The 22473-nt window shown below is 42.1% G+C and overlaps 1 protein-coding gene across 1 annotated transcript in view; it reads right to left on the bottom strand.

Annotated features, from left to right (window-relative positions):
* The window catches only part of NELL1 (neural EGFL like 1), a 3594225-nt gene that overhangs the window by 2617033 nt on the left and 954719 nt on the right, over positions 1 to 22473 (bottom strand). The window contains exon 10 of the mRNA XM_085643606.1: positions 13777 to 13850. Coding sequence (XP_085499732.1) covers positions 13777 to 13850 — 74 coding nt within the window. The remainder of the gene's footprint in view (positions 1 to 13776; positions 13851 to 22473) is intronic.

Genomic DNA, 22473 nt, shown 5'->3' with positions numbered 1-22473 from the left:
CAATACACAGGTAAGAGTCGATGCACTTGTGCCTGTCCTGCCAGTAGGGTGGACTCTTGAAGGGCACAAGGGTTAGATCTGGAGCTAGACTACAGACTCATCAGTGGGACGGGCTCTGGCAGTAGGCTGTGAATAGTTCATGCACCAGAGTATTTGGCAGCCAGTGCGGCAGGCTTGGCCAAGATACTTGGTACTAGTCATCACCTGTCGGGGGTGGACTCTAGAGACAGACACAGGTGTGCGTTCACACTAAACTTACCTATGTCACTGGGAGACCTTCACCGAAGAGCGGGTCCTGCTTTTGGTTTAGAATATGGATTTGCCAATAATGCATCATTGCAAAAGGATGTCGAGCTCCGATGATGCACTAGGGACTCAATTATCTGCTGTACACAAAAGAACAAGAACGTTGTAAGACCCCAGTGCAAAGATGCGAAAGGGCTGTGCTGGCCTCGCTGTATTCCAACGCTACATTTATTATCTGGACATGCTTTAAATGTAACATGTGACGTGCCAGGGTTTAAACTCAAATGCAAGACACGAATGGTCTTTGTTTCAGGTTCTGTTGTGATTCATCAGGGTTTTTCCTATTGCTTCCGTGATCGAAGGATATCAGATGTTAAGGAAGTACAGAGCTCGATACCTATCTTAAAATTTTCATTGCACTGGATTTATGTACTGGTCGAAAACAAAGCTCTTCCGGCTCATGGGTGAGTAGCTCATCCAGTTCAGGGGTTTTCTTTGCATTCTGGAGCTTGCAGTCCTCTGCATCCTTTTATCAAGGAAGACGGGTCTGGTGGCTCAGTGGAATAATGTGTCCATCATTGGGGCCTGTGTTTGATCTCATGGCCAGGTTCAAATCCCGGTGAGTCCACTCAGCCTCTCATCCATCTGTGGTCGATAAAATGAGTTCCATGAGCTGGGTAACAATAAACATCTGTTATTCAGCGCTAAGATACCTTTCTGGGTGAAGGTGAGTTTTACAAATACACATGTTATGTCATTAAGGGATACAAGAAAAATAAACCTGGGGTACACATGTTCCGACGAGGAAAATTTGAGATAAACACAAATCCAAAGATAAAATAAAGTAAAATGAGGTCAGCACACACCACTGTTTGGCGTGAATAGACAGGCACTACTGGCGTCTTTGTGCCCAACACAGACTGGTAGGCTACGGTATACCAGCGTCTTCGTCCAATCCTGCAGTGATCCGCTCTTTGAATACATCTAAAAATAGAAAATTCTCCTCGGGAATGAATACTGAAGTGATTAGGCAACAGGACCACTGCAAATACCTGCGCTGGAGGCAAGAGCCGCATAACTAGCTGAGATATCTGGGTCGGTGCTGAAAAAATGACCTGTAGCGGAGGGAGGGATGCAGGTCACATCTCACTCTCACAGCTGTCCACATCATCCTCTTGGTAGCAGGCACAAAGGGCAGGACCAACCTCAGATAAAACCACACTGCAAACCCAGAATATTACAGTGAAAAGAAAAAAAGCCTAAAATCCTCAAACTAATTTAGAAAAAGAGAAATAAGTAATATTAAAAAAAAACACTTGTTATTTAACTAGTATATAGGGATGAGGAGGTAGAGAATTAAAAACCCTCCAATCGAAATCAATAAGAACATCAATCAATAGGGTGCACATGATCAAAACCTAGTGACTATCTAAGCTTGACTGGTGAGAGTGCCAGGGTCGGACTGGTCTGTGGGGCTATCAGGCACTGCCCGATGGGCTGGTCTGACAGGTGAGTGTGTGGCCGTTTATTTTGGCTGCTTATGGGCCTATTTTATGGTCTGCTGAGCTGGGTTTTTTAAATTTATTTTACAGAGTTTTATATAGCGCAAACTTGACTCGAATCGGGTATCAAAGCGCTTTACATAGCACCAGTTGCATTACATGCGGACGCATTCATTTTTGTTAGGCACAGGGAGATTAAGTGATTTGCCCAGAATCACAGGATGTTTCGCGTCATTGCCGAGGCTCGAACCCATTTCCCCAGATTCGAGGTCGACCGCCCTAGCCATTAGGCCAACTCCTCTCCCCAATGTTTTTAATGTAGATTTCCCTCGCATTAAAACAAATATTGCCTGCAGCAAGCTCTTATCTATGCAGTCTTACATACCTTGCACAACACATATACAGAACAGAGCCACGATGTTTGATAGCTTCTTTTGTGGTGCCATAGTCTAGCTTTCAATATAAGTCCCCTAAATGGGATAACTGAATAAAACACAGGTGCTGAGGGTGCCTCCTTGGGTAAACTTGCAACCTTATTTGATCCTGCTTGAGACAAGAACTCCTGAAGTGCCAATATTTAGGAAAACATCCATGACTTCTTTGATGGTGTTCCAAAAGTCACCCAAACTATTTCAACAGGCATTTTGGACACAAAACATTTGGTTCAAGTAGAGCGTAGCCTTTTCCTCACTCCACTCATATGCACAGGCAAACTTCCAGTCACCACTGGTTTGCTGGTTTTCTTCAAGTCTGGTTTATTTACACTGTCTCTTTGATCTTCCCTGTTTTTCTGGAACACCCAAAGATATTTGATAGCAAGCAGGCCCTTTAAAACCTCCACTGTTCTTGTGGGGCCGGCAAGAGGCTACCTCACAAAGCCCCTTTGCAGTTTCCAGCTCGAAGTTGTGGTGGCCAGCAAGAGGTCACCTTACTTAGTTTCTTTGCAGTCCCCGGCTCCAGAGACTCCGGCCAAAGCCTTCCTCAGTCCTTCAACAGGCAGATGTTATTTTCCATAAGCCAGTAGGTCATTTTCTATGTTTTTCTGCTCCAGTCAGCCTTCAAATCATGCCCAGTAAGTTGTTTCAGCTCCGTCACCCCTTTCTCTCCCCAGTTTCTCATGTATCTGTATCCTAGTGGAACAGAAATCAACCTAACCGGCTTCATCACAGAGAGATATGGACAACATGGCCCTTATTCGGAGACTCTGCATCATAGTGTGTTTGTAATAATGTTGATATGAGGCAAAATGAAGGACGACGGTCTCCTCCCACATGTCTTGTTAGAGGCAGTGCTGTAACTATGTATTCTCTTTATATGCACATTGATATACATGTAACATAACTGTTACATTTACATTGAGGCAATGCAACATTAATGGGATGAAGCACAGCACCCAAGTACTTCTAGTTCCTTCAGTTGCTAGGCTGCAAATCAAGCACAGCAGAGAATTACACTGTGATATTCTACCAGAATACTGAGTTTTAGTTAGAATATCATCAACAACAATATCACAAAGGTAGGTATACGTTTGACCTGGCCCACTCTGCAGGGTCACCCCCAAACATTTTGTCTTCACCTCTCCTGTTTTCTAAATTTCATTTTTGTTGGCATGAGGACTCTGTGCACTTTACCACTGCTAAACAGTGTTAAAGTGCTTGTATTCTCTCACTAAAACATGGTAAAATTGGCCTACACCTGATTAGTACATTTAATTTACTTGTGGGTCTCTGGTATATGGTACCACATTTACCCAGGACTGTAAATTAAATGATACTAGAAGACCTACAGCACTCCTTGTGCCACCAACTACAGTAGCAGTTTAAAGCACACCTCAGACCTGACATTGCAACGTTCTTCAAACTGCCAGTTCGCCCTAACAAAATAAAATGTATGCCAGGCCTAAAACACCTTTTAATACAAGTGTCACACCTAAGGTAGGCCCCTAAAAAGCCCACAGGGCAGGTGGCTTTGTATATAAAAAGAAGGTCATGTAAGTTGTGCATGTTCTGGTAGTGAAAAAGTGCAAATTTCGTTTTTTTCACTATTCTAATGCCAACGCTTCCATAGGATAAAATTGGGTAATGTTTGATTGAGAACAGGAAGAAATGTCACGTTTGCACTCAAATGAATTGCAATTTCATATCCTCTTTAATGGTAAAGCTGTATTTTAGACTACAATTTTGAAAATATAATTCTTATAAAGTTGCTATTTCCTAAAGGAGCATGATACTAGTTATTTGTCGCACCACACTTCTAGAAGATTTGGCAAGGGAAGGGAAGACCTTTCCACAACCAGATGTGAAGGTAGAGTAGAAAAATCCCCCACTTTAAAGGAAGTCACCAGCTATAAATATTAGACCTCTAGTACACTCCTGGAACTGCAGAAATTACAGAAGAAGGACTAACTTGTTTCCCAGAAGACTGCCCTGAAGCCGGAGGCCTGCCTTATTCCCCAGAGGACATCCCTGCTGCTTGAGGCCTTTCTTATTCCTTAGAGGATTTCCCTTCTGCTACCAGAGGTTTGCGTTGCTGCTTGACACTTGCCTTGTACCCCTGAGGACTTCCCTGCTGCTTGAGGCCTTTCTTGTTACTTAGTGGATTTCCCTTCTGTTACTAGAGGATTGCTTTGCTGCTTGAGACTTGCCTTGTTCCCCAGAGTCCCCGAACACTGCCCTACTGCATGAGGCCTGGCTTGTTCCTCAGAGCACTGCCCTGCTGCTTGAGGCCTACCCTACTCTCTGCAAAGGAAGACTGGACCTGCTCCCTTCATGCTACCTGATTAACTAGAAGGGTCACCTCCTGTTCTGAGCTACAGGGACACAACAGGGCCTCCCTGCAACTGCCCAGCTGCAGCTGACCTGCTAATCTGCTGCAACTGCCAACTGACCTTCTGCAACTAGACCGTCCTGGACCCGCAATTGGACCCGCTTTAGCCATGATGGCCTCTGCTAGCATCCGTGATCCTCAAGAGGTGTCTCCCCAGGTCCTGGTGCTAGGCTGGCATCAGAGTGCACTTCTCTACAAGAAAAGGAGTAATTTCCAAGATCTGGACTTGTTGTGTCAGACTTTGAGAAGGTAACTTTTTCAACCAGACCAACATGTCCCTGTATTGGGTCCATGCTCCATTGTGTGTTTTCCCTGGTCAGCATGATCTGAGAGGGATACATTGTGCAATTTGGCACTACAACTATCTAAAACTTTGAAATTGTATATCGATGGTTCTACTGGTTGGATTTTTGTTGGTTTGGTCTCATTTTATTTATTAAAATGTACTATAATTTTCTAAATTGGTTAGGGATTTTTCTGTATTGTGTTTTCAATGTATTACAGTTTGTGTGCTGCAGAAATACTTAACAAAACACAGTGCCTCTAAGCTAAGCCTGACTACTTTTGTGCCAAGCTAGCAGGGGGTTAAGCACAGCCTAATTTAGTGACTTTTGTGGTTCACCCTGACATGGATTGTGGTTGTTGCTTCAGTAGGGTTTACCCCCCCCTCAGCAAATAACCCAATTTCTTACAGTATAGATTTACTATTTATTAAATCGATGTATATAATACATAGCTTGGCAAAATAAATATCTTAAGGTACCTCGATGTGGAGTGAAGAACAATCATTCTCAGCTGCTCCATGGCTATTTCTAGGTTCAAGTGGAGTTATGTGCCAAATGTGATTTTAATCATTTTAAGTTTAGTCTCACATTTAGAATTTTACTTTTATGCAAATCAAGTCATTAATTTTGAATTTGCTTGTAAACGCCAAGTAAGCTGAAATTGTTGTCTTTCTTCCTTTTTACAGTAGTTTGCTAACACTCATCATTCTTTGAGTGATATGACATACATATAAAATAGAATGGGAAAAGAGAAAACCTCTGGTAAACGTCTCAAAGAGAAATCAGGTGTGTCTGACGGAAGAAGGGACCGACATATTGAAATATTGATATTGAAATCTCTTTTATAAAAATATAAACTAGTTGAGGACTCAGAGTTCCAAGACAGTTGAGGCTATCAGTGTACAGTCAATACGTAATCCATAATATTAAACGAGATAGAGAAGTCTGAAATAATTTGCATATGACAAATATTCTAATTGGACAAGTTAAGCAACTTATTACCATTTCCAATGGTAGGGACATAACTCAGCCCGTAACGCATCCATCGCAGACGCTGTTGCTGTCACCTGGGCAATAAAAACTCAATTTCTCGATACATAAACTTTCATAAAGTTCCAAAAACTGGAACTGGGTGGCCAATGGCGTGCCAGCATTAAAATTGGTTTTTTTACTTTTTAGAAAAGGTGAGTTTGTATTTGGATTGATGAAAGAATGAGAATTTGATCATAAATTTGCTTCAATATAGAGTTTTTGTGCTTAATCTTTTAACTGCAAATACTTCCTATCGTTTTTTTCTCGCAGTATCTTATTTTGCCAGAATTCGGATTTCACCTGCTAGATGTTAATGTCTGACTCTGCCACAGTTTTCAAGATTGAATTGAACAAAATGATGTTACAAGTTGAGGACGTAGTTAATGGAGGATAAGGAGTTTTTTTCGGAGACATGATAGGATTTCCAAAAATTAGTTAAGAAGCAAAATTCTGGATGTACTGTAATTTAGAGAAACTTGTCCAGGAAGCCAAAACACCTACAATTACAGTAATTTAGTTGAGCATGTATGAAGGCATTCACAACAAATCCCTTTATGTAAAGAAATGGAAACATTCCTCTAAGAACGGAGAAGTGATGAAAGCAAGATTTGAGGGTGGCTGTGACCTGAGATTCAAGAAAGAGTGAGGACTCAAGTAGGACTCCTAAATTTCACAAATTGTCATTGATGCAGGACAGGTATCAATGGTGGCTTGCCAGCATCTAGAGTTCCATCGAAGGAGAGAATTGGCAGTGAGGAAGATTTTGGACTTTGAAGGATTAGGTTTGAAAGGTGTGCTTATACAGTGTCTACTAAGATCTAGAACTGCAGGGTGAACAGAGCCTCCAGAAAGTCTTCCTGTTGGATGCCAATAAGAATCTAGATGTCACCGGCATGTGTCAAGAAAGTACAGCCCTGCCCATGTAGGAGATGAGTAAGAGGAAAAATAAATATGTTAAAAAGTAACGTATATAGGGCTGATCCCCGGGTAACATCCCAATTAATCAACCCGTGTTCAGAGACATTAGAAGCAGCCTGGAACACTTGCTGTCTTTCTGTCTGAAGAGAAGAAATATAGCCAAGAGCACTACCTCAAATGTGGAGGTTGCAGAGTTTGTAGATCGAATATTGTGATCGATGATATCAAACTCTGCTGATCTAGTAGAATCACAGCTGTCCACCAGACAGGGAAGCTGACCAACAAGTGAATGGGCCACATTCTCAGTACTGACTCTAGGTCAGAAACCAGCTTGGAATGGATGAAGTGAGAGGTTGTTTTCTATGTAGCACTGTAGTTAAACAGTGTCCCCTTTCCAAGGTCAGAGTGGCCTATAGAGCAATCTAGCAATGCCGATAGGGCTGGCCTGATAGGTGAGTGTCAGTGGTTGTTTGTGGGCCTTTTTCATGGTTTGGGTAGGCAGCTGTTTTACTATTGAGTCCACTGATATTACCACATTATCTGCAATTTATCTGATATTACCACAATGTCTCCAGCATTAACAAACACATTCAGTCCTCCTTAACTTGCAAAACACCTAAGTCTTCTTAAGTTCAAAACTGCCCCAGTTTACAAATATGAGCCACTTTGTTAACTATCTGATTCACTAATGGGTGACTGCTGCCAGGCCTTTTTCTGTCCCAGTCCGATGTGCTTTCTCCAGCAGCCTAGCAGAGAAAAATAAACAGGCATGGCTTGGTTTTTCTCATCATCCAGATTTTGCTAAGGCTTTAACTTTTCCATTTTTTTGAATCAGGAACTTAAGTATATACAGTGGGTGGTTTACCACCAGATGTGGATCTACGTCAATAGAGGAAATTGTTTGACGGACGGCTCTGTCAAACATAATGGCTGACCATCAAACGTTCCTAAAGTTTTTTTATTTTGCAAAAACAAATAACCAAAGAGGGAGTTTTGTTTTGAATAAAAAAACAACCTAATGACCTTCCACACAGAGTGTGGGTCATTTTCTTACTGTCCCTCACCCTCAGGATCTATCTGGAAGTTATGGAAAGAAAAACTCCCTCTGTTGGGTTTGTCCCTTCTTGCAGGGTCCCCCCAAACCTTTTTACCTTCTCCCCTCCTGTTTTGCTGAATTCATTTTCGTTGGTCTTAGAAATGCTTACCAGGGTTAAAGTGCTTGTGTTCACTCTGTAAAACATGGTCAATTTGGCATACACTTGTTTGGCATATTTAATTTACTTTTAAATCCTTAGTGGTGTACCATATAGCCAGGCTTGGTAAATTAAATGCTACTAGTGAGTCTGCAGCACTTATTATGCCACCCACCTAAGTAGCCTCTTAAAAGATGTTCCAGACGCAACATTGCAGCCTGCAAGCTGTTTTAAACTGCAAATTCGACTTGGTAAAATAAACCTTTTGCACAGCACAAAACCCCCTTTTATTACATATACATCAGCCCTAAAGTAGTCCCTAAGCAACCCATAGGGTGAGGTGCGTTGTATTAAATTTGGACATGTTCTTTTAGATATCACATGTCCTGTGCCAGCTTCTGTAGTGATGTTGTTTAAAGATAAGAGTATTAAGGTTTTATGAGATACACAAGTCTGAAGCCAATAATGTTTATATGGTGTTATTTATTCCAGTTCTGGCGAACAACAAATGTTTTATACAGTCCTTCTCTCTTTCTCTCTCTCTTCGTAGGTCTGAATTAGGAAAAATGGCACCACCGTGGAGAAAAGGTGCCCCTCAAAAAAAAAACAAGCATCAGGTAAGTATTCAGGCTGTCATGCTTTTATGCTGTTGGGAAGGGTATGTGAGGGAAGATACCACTGTAGTCCTAACCCATCACCAGGTCAATGTAATTCCTATTTTACTTTCCTGACACTGTTCATTTATTTTGATGACTTATTTAATTGCAGAAGGAATAAAAGGAAAAAGAAAAAAAATAACAGGCTGACAAAATTTACTCTCCATTTCTGGACCAAGGAATTCGCTCAAGTACTCACATACGGCCTCCTATTCTATTAGAGGCACTTTGTCTAGATATTTGGAATAAGGGCACACTGGAGAGCCTTCTACTTTTTCTGCTCCTGAGTCTTACCGCCTACTCCCGACTCTGTTCAAGTACCTAAGTATGAACATGGGCTAGCCATGTTCCTCCAGGAATGTGGCAGGGAGGTGTGTGTGACTGGTGATCTCTTGGCTTCACTCTGTCTTCGGAGAGGACTCTGTTTTTTCCCATCGTCTCAGGGAAATGCTGCAAACCGGACTCCTACAGTCCTTGCTTTCTAATCTTGGTCAGCGCTCCTGTGAATTCAAACACCACTAGTCCTCATCATGCCATCTCTGCTTCCGGGGGCTTGATGGCTGTCTTCTCTCCTGAATGGTCTTCAAGCATGGACATATTCCAAGGCAACAGGTCACAGATGCCTTTTTCCGCTACCTCTGAGGTTTCCTTAAAGGGATAGAGATTCCAAGGGGTCTGTGATGTAAGCAAAAACGCTTTTGGTGATACGGAGATGGTGGGGAAGAGCTAAAGGGCCTAGATGTCTACGCCCTCTTCCCTGTCACATCCTGGTAGTAAAAAACTCACAAATTCATTTTTCACTACTGTGAGGCTTAGCTCTTCCATAGGATAACATTTAGTTACCTTATTACATTTAATAAGTGATAACTTTTGATTAGTTAGTTTGATAGGTAGGAATTTCGAGTTTGGTCTCTAAGGAATTGTGATTTAAAACACTTTTTAATAGTAAAGTCGGATTGTAAGCAACAATTCTGAAAATGTCACTTTTAGAAAGTTATAGCAACAAGGGGTTTGGCCCTAGGCAGCTGGACGGGGCCGTATTCAACTAAGAGCAAGAAGTGTCCTAGCCGCCCCCTTTCAAATGCTGCCACATTAATTTAACAGACTATGAACCAACAATTCAATTCATATTGGCTTGAGGCATTTATTTGCTGCTCGTTTCTATGTACTTTACTCCACATTTGAATCATGGGTCAGAGAAGTTAGATATGTTTCAGTCTAAAACAAATTACACTTATTTATGCCACATATCAAACAAAAACATACAAACTTCATGTGAAGTAGTGTGATGTAAAAAACAATACATGAACAAGTGATGCAAAACAACAAATTATACAAACATTGTCACGAGTCTTAATTCACAAACAAAGCAGATACTTGGATATCCTTTAACACCCACATTGTATAACTGAGTTAAGTAGCTGCTATCACAGGGAACAAAACAATCAAACCCAGTAGTGAGACAATTCAAAAAGCATTTCCACTGGGCAAAAAATGTAAGCAAATACATCAGTCCCCGTGTTGTGTAATGCTGACGCGTTTCGATTCCCAGGGTGGCTTATGAGATTCTCTTCAGGGCGTGGACTGGTTTATCTAAAAAACAAAGGGGGCATAAGTTGAACCTGTGAAGGGGCTCTAAACTTCCAATTTACTTAAACTACAAAATAATGTTTCAAAAGTACCTGATCGATTTGAGAAAGCAAATCGCGTGTTGCAGGCAAAAAGATGCCCCATCTCTACTGCGGTCCAATTCGTGTAATGCAGGCAAAAAGATGCCCCATCCCTACTGCTGTCCTGCTTAGGATCCCGAGCAGGACTGCTGTAGGTATTGAAGGCGGGTCCCGAGAAGGACCGCAGTAGGTATCGAAGGCAGGTGGACATCTTTGATGAATGTGTGACTACAGGAGTCCGCCCCCTACGGGATCAGTTTGAGCTACTTAACCTTTGTAGCCCTTATAATATTTGTGATGGTGGTAACCATAAGTACGGTAATTTCACTGCAGCACAGTACACCTTAGCATGTGTGCTGATTTTCACACTTTTTTTCACTTGATTCGGTCCCGAAGAAAGCCTCTGCACCCTTGAAACATGTCGACTACTTAAAGTGGGATAAGGAAGACCAATTTTATCTTCACAGTATCCCCACTCTTTTTTTTAACCGTGCCCCAGAAACTCAAGAATAAAGATAGTTATTGTGTATTCTAGAGGTACTTTTAAAACACACTTCTAGCACCCCCTTGTTTTTACACAAGCATTCCAAAAAAATAAACCAGCTCCGCTGTAGTTCAGGCATCGCCACACAGCTGTGTTGCACTTGGCAGTCCAGCTGGGAACCCAATGATGAAGCATGCCACCAACTAGGTTGGTGGGTGAGGGTTCTTCTAAAAAACCAACTGATTTTTTCCATTCCTGTGTATGACAGTGTGTCATCCTTATATTTGGATCCCCTACTGGGTCCGTCCACTTTGTTTTTTATTGATTAAATCCAGGGAGAAGGACGTTCCCTTTATCTTTCATTAGTAGAATAGGAGATATTGACTTTTAAAGTCTTTTTGTTGTTACTTTTTTTTGCTCTAACCGTTTGGTCCATGCAGCTTGTTTCCTGGGTAACATGACTTTGTGTAGTTGGTAGTTGGCCTTTGTGTATTCCTCCCAGACAGTATCACAAAGAGGGGACTGGATGTTGGTGAGATGGGCCATCCTCAGTAAATGGAGGGGTGAAGCTGTCACCTACCATACTTGCACTTCAAAGGCACTGACCCAGGACACTCACAAAGAACTTCACACTAGTCTATTGTCACCATAGACCTCTTGGAGCCAGGGAAGGGGAAGGAATTAATTTCCAGAACCAGATGTAGGGGGAAGTCCACAAGTTTATTCTGCAAAGCCTCGCTGCACAGCTGCTAGATTCATTGCAACAGACCTCGCAAAGCTGCACTGCACAGCTCATCAGAACCAACGCAGAGCGAGGCAAAGCCTTGCAGCATAGTTTAATCAGAACTGATGCCGTATGACTCGTAGCCTCTCAAAGCAACGTCATGCAGACCGCTCACTAAGATCATAAGGTACAATCCTCAGCGGGCCAAACTCGTTCCTTTGCCGGGTCTGTGCACAATTGCGGTGGGCCTAAACTTGCAAATTTGTCCTGTTCCAGCGCGACCAGATACTCTTAGTTGGCGTGCCATTTGGTGCTACTTTTAATTAAACCTTTAAAAGTCAATATCTCCAATTCTACTAATTGGATTTTTGTTGTTTTGGTCTCAAATACTTTATTAAAACTTTCTCTATTTCTCTGAATTGGTGTGGGATCATTCTGGTGCCGTGTTTTCACTTCATTACAGTTTGTGTGGTGCATAAATATTTTATACGTTGCCTCAAAATAACGTGTGACTGCTTTTTTGACAAGCTACCAGAGGTTGAAGCACAGGTTAATTTAATGACTTTATGTGGTTCACCCTGACAAGGATTGTAGCTGTTTCTAAAGTAGGGTGTCACCCCCTCAACCAACCACCCTATTTCTGATAGAAACAATCAATCCTGAACCTTGGTCCTCTCACTCATGCGTCCTGAGGCACTCTTTATTCTTTAGCAGGGAAATGTGAGATCACACCTAAAACAAGTTTACAAGAGGTTACTCAAGTGAGACATGTCTCCCTCTTAAGTAAAACGTTAATTCTCAAGTGGGACATGTCTACTTCTTAAGTAAAAAGTTAATTTAAGAATGTAGCTTAGTGAAACTTACAGAAGCTAACATAGGGGCAGAGGATATGTTTAGGAGAAATGGTAACTCTGGTAAAGCTACTGCTCCTCCAAATTATAACTGACCTGGTGTGCCAACACTGGGTTTCCTTGGTGTGGGAACACCAAAACTGATTTTCCAGCTGGGAAATCCAGCCTTTAAAATAGTTTGAGGCTCACATTCAGTTTTCACCGGAGTGCCTCCGATGGCACTGGGTGAGCCGCAATGCCCCCCCTGCCAGGCTACATCTTCCCCTTCCCTCTGGCACTCTCCTCATCTTCTGCTTCACATCTGCCCCATTGCCTACGTTTACCACCACTTTCAATGGTAAGTGTTGCTACTTCCATAGTATTTATTTAGCGTAATTGCCCTAAGACAGTGATACTCAAAGTACAGGCCCAGGGGACACATGCGGCCCTCCTGACCGTTACACATGACCCCCAGTTGAACAGCAGCACCAGGTTGATGTTTACTTTACAAAGCACTAAAATTCATTAATAAATTAAATAAAGGCTAACTGGAGTTAAAAAAACCTAAAAAGACGCGCAGAAGGTTTCCTATACCACTTAACTTTAAGAACACCTTTATTTTTAAAGCAGTCTTGAAACAAACATGTAAAAATATGATAATGTCCCTTTAAAGTTCAAAAAAGTGCATTTCATTAACATGCAAAAGCATTTCACCTTAGTACATCAGATGTAAATCAGTGCATTCAGAAGTTTTTCATATTTTACATTGACAGTTTTCAAACACGAATTTTGAAACATTCATGCCACCCCCCCACCCGGACAACAATGCCAATAGTGAACTATAAGGTACATCAGTAGTTATTTGTGCACCCGCTGTCTGGCCGGGGTTGCTACTATATATGGACAATATGATACTTTATTAAATCAAACCCAAGGGAAGGTTTTGTATAGGGCACATCCTAAAGTCATGTATTTAGAGGTATTTTTATATGTGATAATGAAGTAAAAAGAAGCAAACTGAAATAAAACAAATGCCTAGGATCACACAATTTGGTCTAGTGGGGAAGCCGGGATTGATCCCAGGTGCAATTCAATGACTAGATGTACACCTGCATGTGCCACTTCCCCTACGCCCACCTCCTCAGCCCCTGATCACCACCCCGCTAGCATCAATGCGCCCCTCGCTCACACCACAGACCGATTTTTTGTCCCATCGTAAAATATTTGCGAGTATCCGTGACCTAAGACAACAGGAAGGGCAAGAGGGAACGTCACTTACCCATCTGCAGCCACGCGCCTGGCAGCAGATCACCCTTAATGCACACAGTGGGCACAATATTTCACTCCATGTCGACGAATTAATATAGACACAGATGAGTTCACACACAGAGTTTCCACAATGAGCACTTACTCGACATTCTCTGCAGCTTTTCATCAAAGTCCGCTGGCCTTCTGCAAACACTTTCCCTCCATGAATACATTTAGCTGTAAATGTAATAAAAACACATTTGGTGAGATATGGGCAGCACCTTATGCAAATGAAAAGCAAATAAATAAAGGATTGCAATCCACAGAATTTAAACACATTCTGCCTTCCCCTGCTGTGATAATGTATTCCTTCGCCCACAGATGGTTCGGTTACCTTCAGAGAAAGATACAAATATGTCGCCTACACATATGGACCTTCTTATACAATGGGACACAGGACTTATGCATGCTGTGATGGGCTGCTGGGAATTCATTAGCTGGGAAGTGGGGACTAACTCATTTACAAAATACTTTCCTAAGCATTCCGTAAAATGGCTCCATGTGACCAGCACAGCACAGACTGCTGAGCCCTTTGGAAAATGTGTGAAACTGCTGCAGGGCGAATCTAACCATAATTTATTTATTTCATTGAACAATTTTCTATAGCACGGAACAGAGGAAAAACTCTCCCTCGGCGCTTTGAGAGTCTGAGCCGCAGAAGAATCTCATTTCTATCATCAGCCTTGTTAAAAGTGGACTCGGTGGAAGAAATGTGCTCTCAGCTCTTTCGGCAGTGGCGTTGAAGTGGTATCGCGACACTTCTCTGATGGAATAGGACATAATTAAAAAAGAGCCGACTGAAAAAAGTTCAGAAATGCGAGATCCGAGCTCCTCAAACGGGTCTGTTTCCATCATTGGATTTCTCAATAAGTTAAGGGTACAATGAGAACTGTTGGAAACTTGTATAATTCTATAAAGCCTTGAAAGTGAATGAATACAAATTCCGTAACATATACAGAGGCCTTATCATTTAGAATTAATAAATGTATAATTTATAAAAAAAATATATGTTATAAAAAGAAGCACCGATAATTCTTCTGGTAAATGTTCTAACAGTGAAAGGCAGTCTGTGATGAAGTCTCTATTATTTTGATTATAGTCTTCTCTTTTCATGTGAACTAAAACTCCGGTGGTGAGGGTGCCTTCAATAAACAGTCCCTTAGGGTATATTCCTCAGTTTTTATGTGAACTAAAACTGCAGTGGTGAGGGTGCTTCAATAAACAGTCCCTTGGGGTATATTCCTCATTTTTTATGTGCACTAAAACTCCGGTGGCGAGTGTGCCTTCAATAAACAGTCCCTTAGGGAATATTCCTCAGTTTTTATGTGAACTAAAACTGAAGTGGTGAGGGTGCCATCAATAAACAGTCCCTTGGGGTATATTCCTCAGTTTTTATGTGAACTAAAACTGCAGTGGTGAGGGTGCCTTCAATAAACAGTCCCTTAGGGTATATTCCTCAGTTTTTATGTGAACTAAAACTGCAGTGGTGAGGGTGCCTTCAATAAACAGTCCCTTAGGGTATATTCCTCAGTTTTTATGTGAACTAAAACTGCAGTGGTGAGGGTGCCTTCAATAAACAGTCCCTTGGGGTCTATTCCTCAGTTTTTATGTGAACTAAAACTGAAGTGGTGAGGGTGCCTTCAATAAACAGCCCTTGGGGTATATTCCTCAGTTTTTATGTGAACTAAAACTGCAGTGGTGAGGGTGCCTTCAATAAACAGTCCCTTGGGGTATATTCCTCAGTTTTTATGTGAACTAAAACTGCAGTGGTGAGGGTGCCTTCAATAAACAGTCCCTTGGGGTATATTCCTCAGTTTTTATGTGAACTAAAACTGCAGTGGTGAGGGTGCCTTCAATAAACAGCCCCTTGGGGTATATTCCTCAGTTTTTATGTGCACTAAAGCTCCGGTGGTGAGGGTGCCTTAAATAAACAGCCCCTTGGGGTATATTCCTCAGTTTTTATGTGCACTAAAACTCCGGTGGTGAGGGTGCCTTCAATAAACAGTCCCTTGGGGTATATTCCTCAGTTTTTATGTGAACTAAAACTGAAGTGGTGAGGATGCCTTCAATAGACAGTTCCTTGGGGTATATTCCTCAGTTTTTATGTGAACTAAAACTGCAGTGGTGAGGGTGCCTTCAATAAACAGTCCCTTGGGGTATATTCCTCAGTTTTTATGTGAACTAAAACTGCAGTGGTGAGGGTGCCTTCAATAAACAGTCCCTTAGGGTATATTCCTCAGTTTTTATGTGAACTAAAACTGCAATGGTGTGGGTGCCTTCAATAAACAGTCCCTTAGGGTATATTCCTCAGATTTTATGTGAACTAAAACGGCAGTGGTGAGGGTGCCTTCAATAAACAGTCCGTTAGGGAATATTCCTCAGTTTTTATGTGAACTAAAACTGCCGTGGTGAGGGTGCCTTCAATAAACAGTCCCTTAGGGTATATTCCTCAGTTTTTATGTGAACTAAAACTGCAGTGGTGGGGGGGCCTTCAATAAAAAGTCCTTTAGGGTATATTCCTCAGTTTTTATGTGAACTAAAACTGCAGTGGTGAGAGTGCCTTCAATAAAACAGTCCCTTAGGGTATATTACTCAGTTTTTATGTGAACTAAAACTGCAGTGGTGAGGGTGCCTTCAATAAACAGTCCCTTAGGGTATATTCCCCAGTTTTTATGTGAACTAAAACTGCAGTGGTGAGGGTGCCTTCAATAATACAGTCCCTTAGAATTGAGCTTTAGTTTACATAGAAATAAAAAGAGTACTGGAATGAAGGCAAATGAGACTTCAATACATTCTGCCTTTTGTTTCTATGGGCAACAAGCATTGAGAGAATGGGAGTGTCATCCAGCACTCTCTGCATGTCGCAGTGGCATAGGGAGATCCGGTAGGGTGCAGGCGGAGACAGACGGTAGAGAGAGGATGGGCAGGGAGCAGGAAGAAATGGCAAGAGAAAGAGTGGGCGCAAGGGGCAAGACACAGGAAAAATAATGGAAGAAAGAATGAGACGGAAGGGAGGGGACACGGAACAACACACAGGGGTGTTACAGCAGGAAGAATGACCTCAGCAAAGAGGAAGGTGTGAGGAGGGATGACCAGTGACACACAAGGGAGCAGTGGAAGCTGGAGAACTTGCAGCAAACAAGCTAACACTAGTAGCGAGTGAGCCCCACCCTCATAAAGTGAGTCAGGGTGGGGCTGTCCTCTGATCCTGGGAAAAATATATTGGCACGTCGGACATTACAGCATCTCAATGAAATTCTTTAAAAATAAAATTGGCTTCACAAGATGTTTAGGGCAATTAATGAACTATTAAGCCAGTACCCTCGACTCTCCTCTGTAGTTATTGGGTCCTGCTTCCAAGAAAATGATGGCATAGTAGGCACAAATTTTGCGTTCTACAGCACAATTGCCCAAACAGATTACCTAAAACCCATTTTCAAATAACATTTGAATGTAATCTGAAAGGGCTTTGTATCACTTTTCAACAACAGAAATAATTTTCCTTCTGAAATACATTCACTTTATTCCATTTTCCAAACATCTATATGAAATCATCACCAGATTTGCTTAATAGCTTTAACGTCACCTGCTATAACTACACAGATGAGAGCCAGATACTTCTGAAATTGGAAATCCCTAAGGACATTGGAACATCCAAAATCTTCAGTTTTCTCCGGGCCATCGATCAATGATTGCCAGGGAGCCACCTCGGATTCAATGCCTCCAAAAACGAAACACTCATCAGTGGTGACTGGAAAAGCTATGACCCTTTCTGCGCATGGGCTGACTAGCTAGCACCATGGCCAAAACATGTAATAAGGAGATAAGAAACCTCAGAATTACCACGGGTGCCAAGCTATCAATGAATGCACAAGTGAATAAGGAAGCCAAATCAAGCCACAAGCACACATCTCCCCTGCCTTTAGGGCCCTACACTGGGTACCAGATGCCAGAAGATCCACATTCAAGCTGCTTTGTATTACACACACACAACAATACATGGCAAAGATCCACTCTTCATCAGGAAGAAAATAAACAAATACATACACCAAACAAACCTATGCTGAAGAATGGCTCCCCGCCTCATAATCTCTACATACAATAAAGAGACATTGGGTGGATCATATTTCCCTGATCAAGCAGCCAAACTATGGAATTCACTACCCATGCACATGAGATCCACTGACAACCATCTTACCTCTGGATTAGTCAAGAGCTGGCTGTTCCCTACATGACAATTACTCACAAAACGGCAGTGCACCACAACAGCATTAATGGATATGACAAACTATGCTTCTCACGGCACAGAGATGAAGTTGTCATTACACATGTGTCATTGTACATTGAATATGGTCCTGTTATACGGAGATACATTTACATAAGGGTAAAAATATATATTACAACACAAGGTACATGTGTCTTTAAGACAATGTCATAACTGCTGCTTCTGGGTACATGTAGGTGCCGGAGTTTATTCCTGCTCCCAAACTTTAAGAGATGTCATTATTAATGAGCATGCTACACCACAAGATAAATATGCACATCTGACAGGTAAATATTGTTGATTCTATGCACATATGGGTATTTATATGGAGTGGTTTCTTCAAGCCAATGAAAACCCTACTCATTGTCATGTGTATACATACATGTATAAGATGACGTTTTGCTCTTTTGTTTTTTAAATCCTCCTTTCAACCTTTGTCTTGTGACTTTTCTCTGACTCATCTACCTTTCTGACTACAATGAACTCACAAACATCCTTCTCAAATGTTCACCTCCTTACTACTCCTTTCAAATCCATTCCCATCATCTTATTCCTACTGTATTTATTTATTATTTATTTATTTATTCATTTGTAGAGCGCATGGCTATACCTAACGGTGTGTCCCCGCGCTGAGACATCGAGACGAGTAGATCAAAGAAGAGACTGAACAATTGCTCATAGGTTATTATTCAGAAATAACCATGTCTTTAGTTGTCTGCGAAAAACGTGTTCGCTAGGCTCGGTTCTCATTGTTATTGGTAACGTGTTCCATAGTTTAGCAGCTAGGTACCTGAAGGAGCGAGCTCCCATTCTGGCTCTGAAAATTCTCGGGATATTCAGTAAGGCCATATCCCTGGATCGTAAATCTTGACACCAATGATTTGAGGTAGAGGGGACTTTTACCTGTCAGAATACGGTGTACATAGCACATAGCCTTGAACAGAATTCTCTTTTCAATAGGCAGCCAGTGTAGGGTCGTCAGAGCTTTCCTCATGTTAGTTCTCCTAGGGAGGCTGAGGACTAGGCGGGCGGCTGCATTCTGTATTCTCTGTAGTTTCATGAGTCCTTTTTTAGAGGCACCCAGATACAATACATTGCCGTAGTCTAATTGAGATGTAATTACAGCATGAACAACAGTTTTCCTGGCTTTTACGGAGAGAAGGTCAATAACCTTCCTTAATATTTTCATTGCTCCATAGCACTTTCCAGCAATTTTTCGTATTTGGCTGTCGAATGATAATTTGGCATCGACCCATATGCCGAGATTCTTCACTTCTTCTTTAGGGAGAGGGACCTGTCCTAATGAGTGTGGCCACCACGCCGAGGACCAGATGTTAGGTGTTTTTCCGACTACTAGAACTTCTGTTTTGTTACCATTCAATTTGAGGCAATGGTTATTCATCCAGATTGCCACTTCATCAAGGCATTCTGAAAACCGGATAGCAGCCTGATCACTATTTTGAGATAGTAGCACTATTAGTTGGGTATCGTCAGCGTAAGATACAATCGATACCTCATATTTTTTAACACATTCGGCAAGGGGTCCTACATATATGTTGAACAGGGTTGGGCTTAAGGTAGAGCCCTGCGGGACTCCCTGTCTCAGCTGATGGCTGTCAGATATGTGTGATAGTTGTGCTACTTGAAAACTTCGTTGGGCTAAGGAAGAGGTCAGCCATTGAAGTGCACATCTCCGTATGCCACAAGATTTTAATCTCTGTAATAGTAGGGGATGTGAGACAGTATCGAAAGCTGCGCTCAAATCCAACAGGATGAGCGCCGCTGTTTTCCCCTCATCCGCAAATTTTCTCAGGGTCTCGGTAGCCATCAGCAGAGCTGATTCCGTGGAGTGTGCCTTCCTAAAACCTGATTGCGAAGGATGAAGAATCGCGTTCGCATCCATGTGATCTACTAACTGTTTATTTTCAATTTTTTCTGCTATCTTTGCGGTCAGTGGCAGTAGTGAGATAGGACGCAGGTTCTCCAGAGAGGGTTTTTTCCTCAGAGGTTTTACAATGGCCTTTTTCCAGCTAGAGGGGATTATCCCAGTGTTTAGTGAGGAATGCATAAGTTCAGAAATCAATGGTATGATCTTATTGATACCCATCATTATTCTATCAGGCCTTGCTGGGTCACGAGGGGATCCTGATTTTATTCCCTTAATCGTGGTTATCAATTCCTCCCTCTCCGGTGTAGTGAATTCATTTAGTATTGTTCCCCTAAATTCTTCCTGGCTACTGGGGTGCTGATTACCTCCCAATTGGGCTTCAGTCTGGAAAGACTCATATATACTGGTGACTTTATCAGCAAAATAACCTGCTATTTTATTGCAGATCTCTTTGGAGGAGGTTGTAACTTCTTCCTCATCCTTGTTTTTGAGGGATTTTAATATAGTGAATAATTCCTTATGGGAGTTTCCAGCCCTATCAATTTTGTCTGTATAGAAATCACGCCTAGTTTTCTTTATTAGCGCATGGTAGGCTTTTAATTCCTTATTGTATTTATCTTTAGACGCAGTACAATAGGTTTTCCTCCAAATTCGTTCTGCCTTTTTGCATCCTCTTTTTGCCGTGCGGAGTTCTTCGTTGAACCAGGGTGCAGTGGCTTTTGCTCTTTGAGGTGTTCTGGTGCTCCAAGGAGCAGTTTTATCTAAAGCCCCTGAAATCCACATCTCAAACTGCTCATTCGCTAGATCTAAATTAGTGTCTAGCGTAGGCATCGTCACCTTCAGTTCGTGTTCAAAGGATGAGGAGTCAAAGACTTTCCACTTTCTAGTAGTAATTGTCTCCTTCGAGGGTAGCGCTTTTATTCCGTGCACTGGCATCGTAAATGGGACCACAAAGTGATCAGACCACGATACCGGCCAGGGTGCTCCTATTTCAATTTCATTAGAATTGGTAAAAATAGGATCTAATATGTGGCCACCTTGGTGCGTGTGAGATTCTACTTTCTGAGTTAAGTTCAGAGTTAACATATCTTTGCAAATGTCGTTTATTTCTTTGCTATCTGTATCGTCAAAATGTAAGTTTAGGTCTCCCAAAACCATCAATTTTTTATGCCTCAGCGCTGGTTGTACTATCTTTTCTTCCAAGCTGGTCACGAACTGATTTGATTGGCCCGGGGGGCGATATATGAGAAAACCCGTCAAGGTGTTACCTATTTCAGTAGACAGGGTGAAGAAGAGCGCTTCGCATTTTTCTAGGCCTGCTGGTTTGTTTTCACAGGATATGTTATCTTTATAGATAATAGCTATCCCTCCTCCTCTTTGTCCCTCTCTGTCTTGTCTAACTATCCGATAATGTTTGGGGACGGCAACTTTAATGTCTAGTATAGCATGTTCATTGAGCCAAGTCTCTGTCAAGAACAGGACATCAATGCGTCTATCTGTAATGAGGTCGCCTATCTCATATTTATGTTTGGTTAGCGACCTGCAGTTTAAAAGAGCAAGTTGCGTAGTAGCTTTTATATGTGAAGGCACTCTATGTAGCAAATTCTCATTGCAGTGTGCGCATACAGGCTCCATATTTTCCACGTTAGTGGTATGCCTACAAACGGTGTTTACCATAGGACGTAGAGTCATTAATGTGTGTTTAGAGTATTGTATCCTCGTGGTAGGTGTCGATGAATCAGGGTTAGTGGCCCTAGGTCCCGGTCGGGCGCGGACGGGCGCAGACGGGCGCAGACGGGCTTGCCTTAGGCGCGCCTTTGGCGCGCCAGCGGCACGTCCGCTGCGCGGTCGCGGACACATTGGTATTTTAAAGGCAGTCAGGCGGAAGCCCCGCCTCTGCCGCCCAGCCCGGAAGTGATGTGCCCTGTTACGTTCTGCCACGCCCTCCACAACAAACGGCACACAGCCGGGATGGACCGGGGCGGGCACACGAACGGTAAGCTTGCGATTTTACAACAATACAGAGCATGTGCAAATTACGCAGGGGCTTTAAAAAGGAGCACAATTTAAAAAAACAGTTAAAAGTACTTTCCTCCAGCTTAAAACAAAATAAAAGCACGTAAAATACAACAGGGTTCGCAGATACGTTCGCGCTCTCTAGTCTCACCTAGTCTCACCTAGTAAACTATACTAAACGCATAATTTCACGAGCACAAAGCTCACACAACTAATGCCAACAAATAAACTTTTGCTAGTCTATTAACTTCTAATTTTGGGTTCCAATATAGTCTGCTTCTCGCCGCAAAGCATTTCCGTGTCTCATTAGCGGTTAGTAAGTGCCATATAAATTCCATTTACAATTAAAATTATGCTTCCTTCTAACATAAAAGACAAGCCATTGGGAACTGGAGGTTAAGAACATGAAAATGAAAACTAATATCGATTCTCTTACAAAAGCTTCCCTAAGGGTGTGCAAAGATGTGTCCATACAACTGCAGCTCTTACACATGCCAGAATACCACAGGGTGTGTTCCTGATACCTCACACGCCCCTCAGGCTACCATGTGCCATGGAAAGCATCCCATTTATTTAATATATGCTCAGTCCCAATTACATGCTCACAAACACAAGTTTGTTGCTACTACCTC

Source organism: Triturus cristatus, chromosome 3_1, assembly GCF_964204655.1.
Source record: "Triturus cristatus chromosome 3_1, aTriCri1.1, whole genome shotgun sequence".
NCBI classification, from domain to species: Eukaryota; Metazoa; Chordata; class Amphibia; order Caudata; family Salamandridae; genus Triturus; species Triturus cristatus.
Note: the sequence above shows the minus strand (reverse complement) of the source record. Positions and strands in the feature narration are given on the sequence as shown.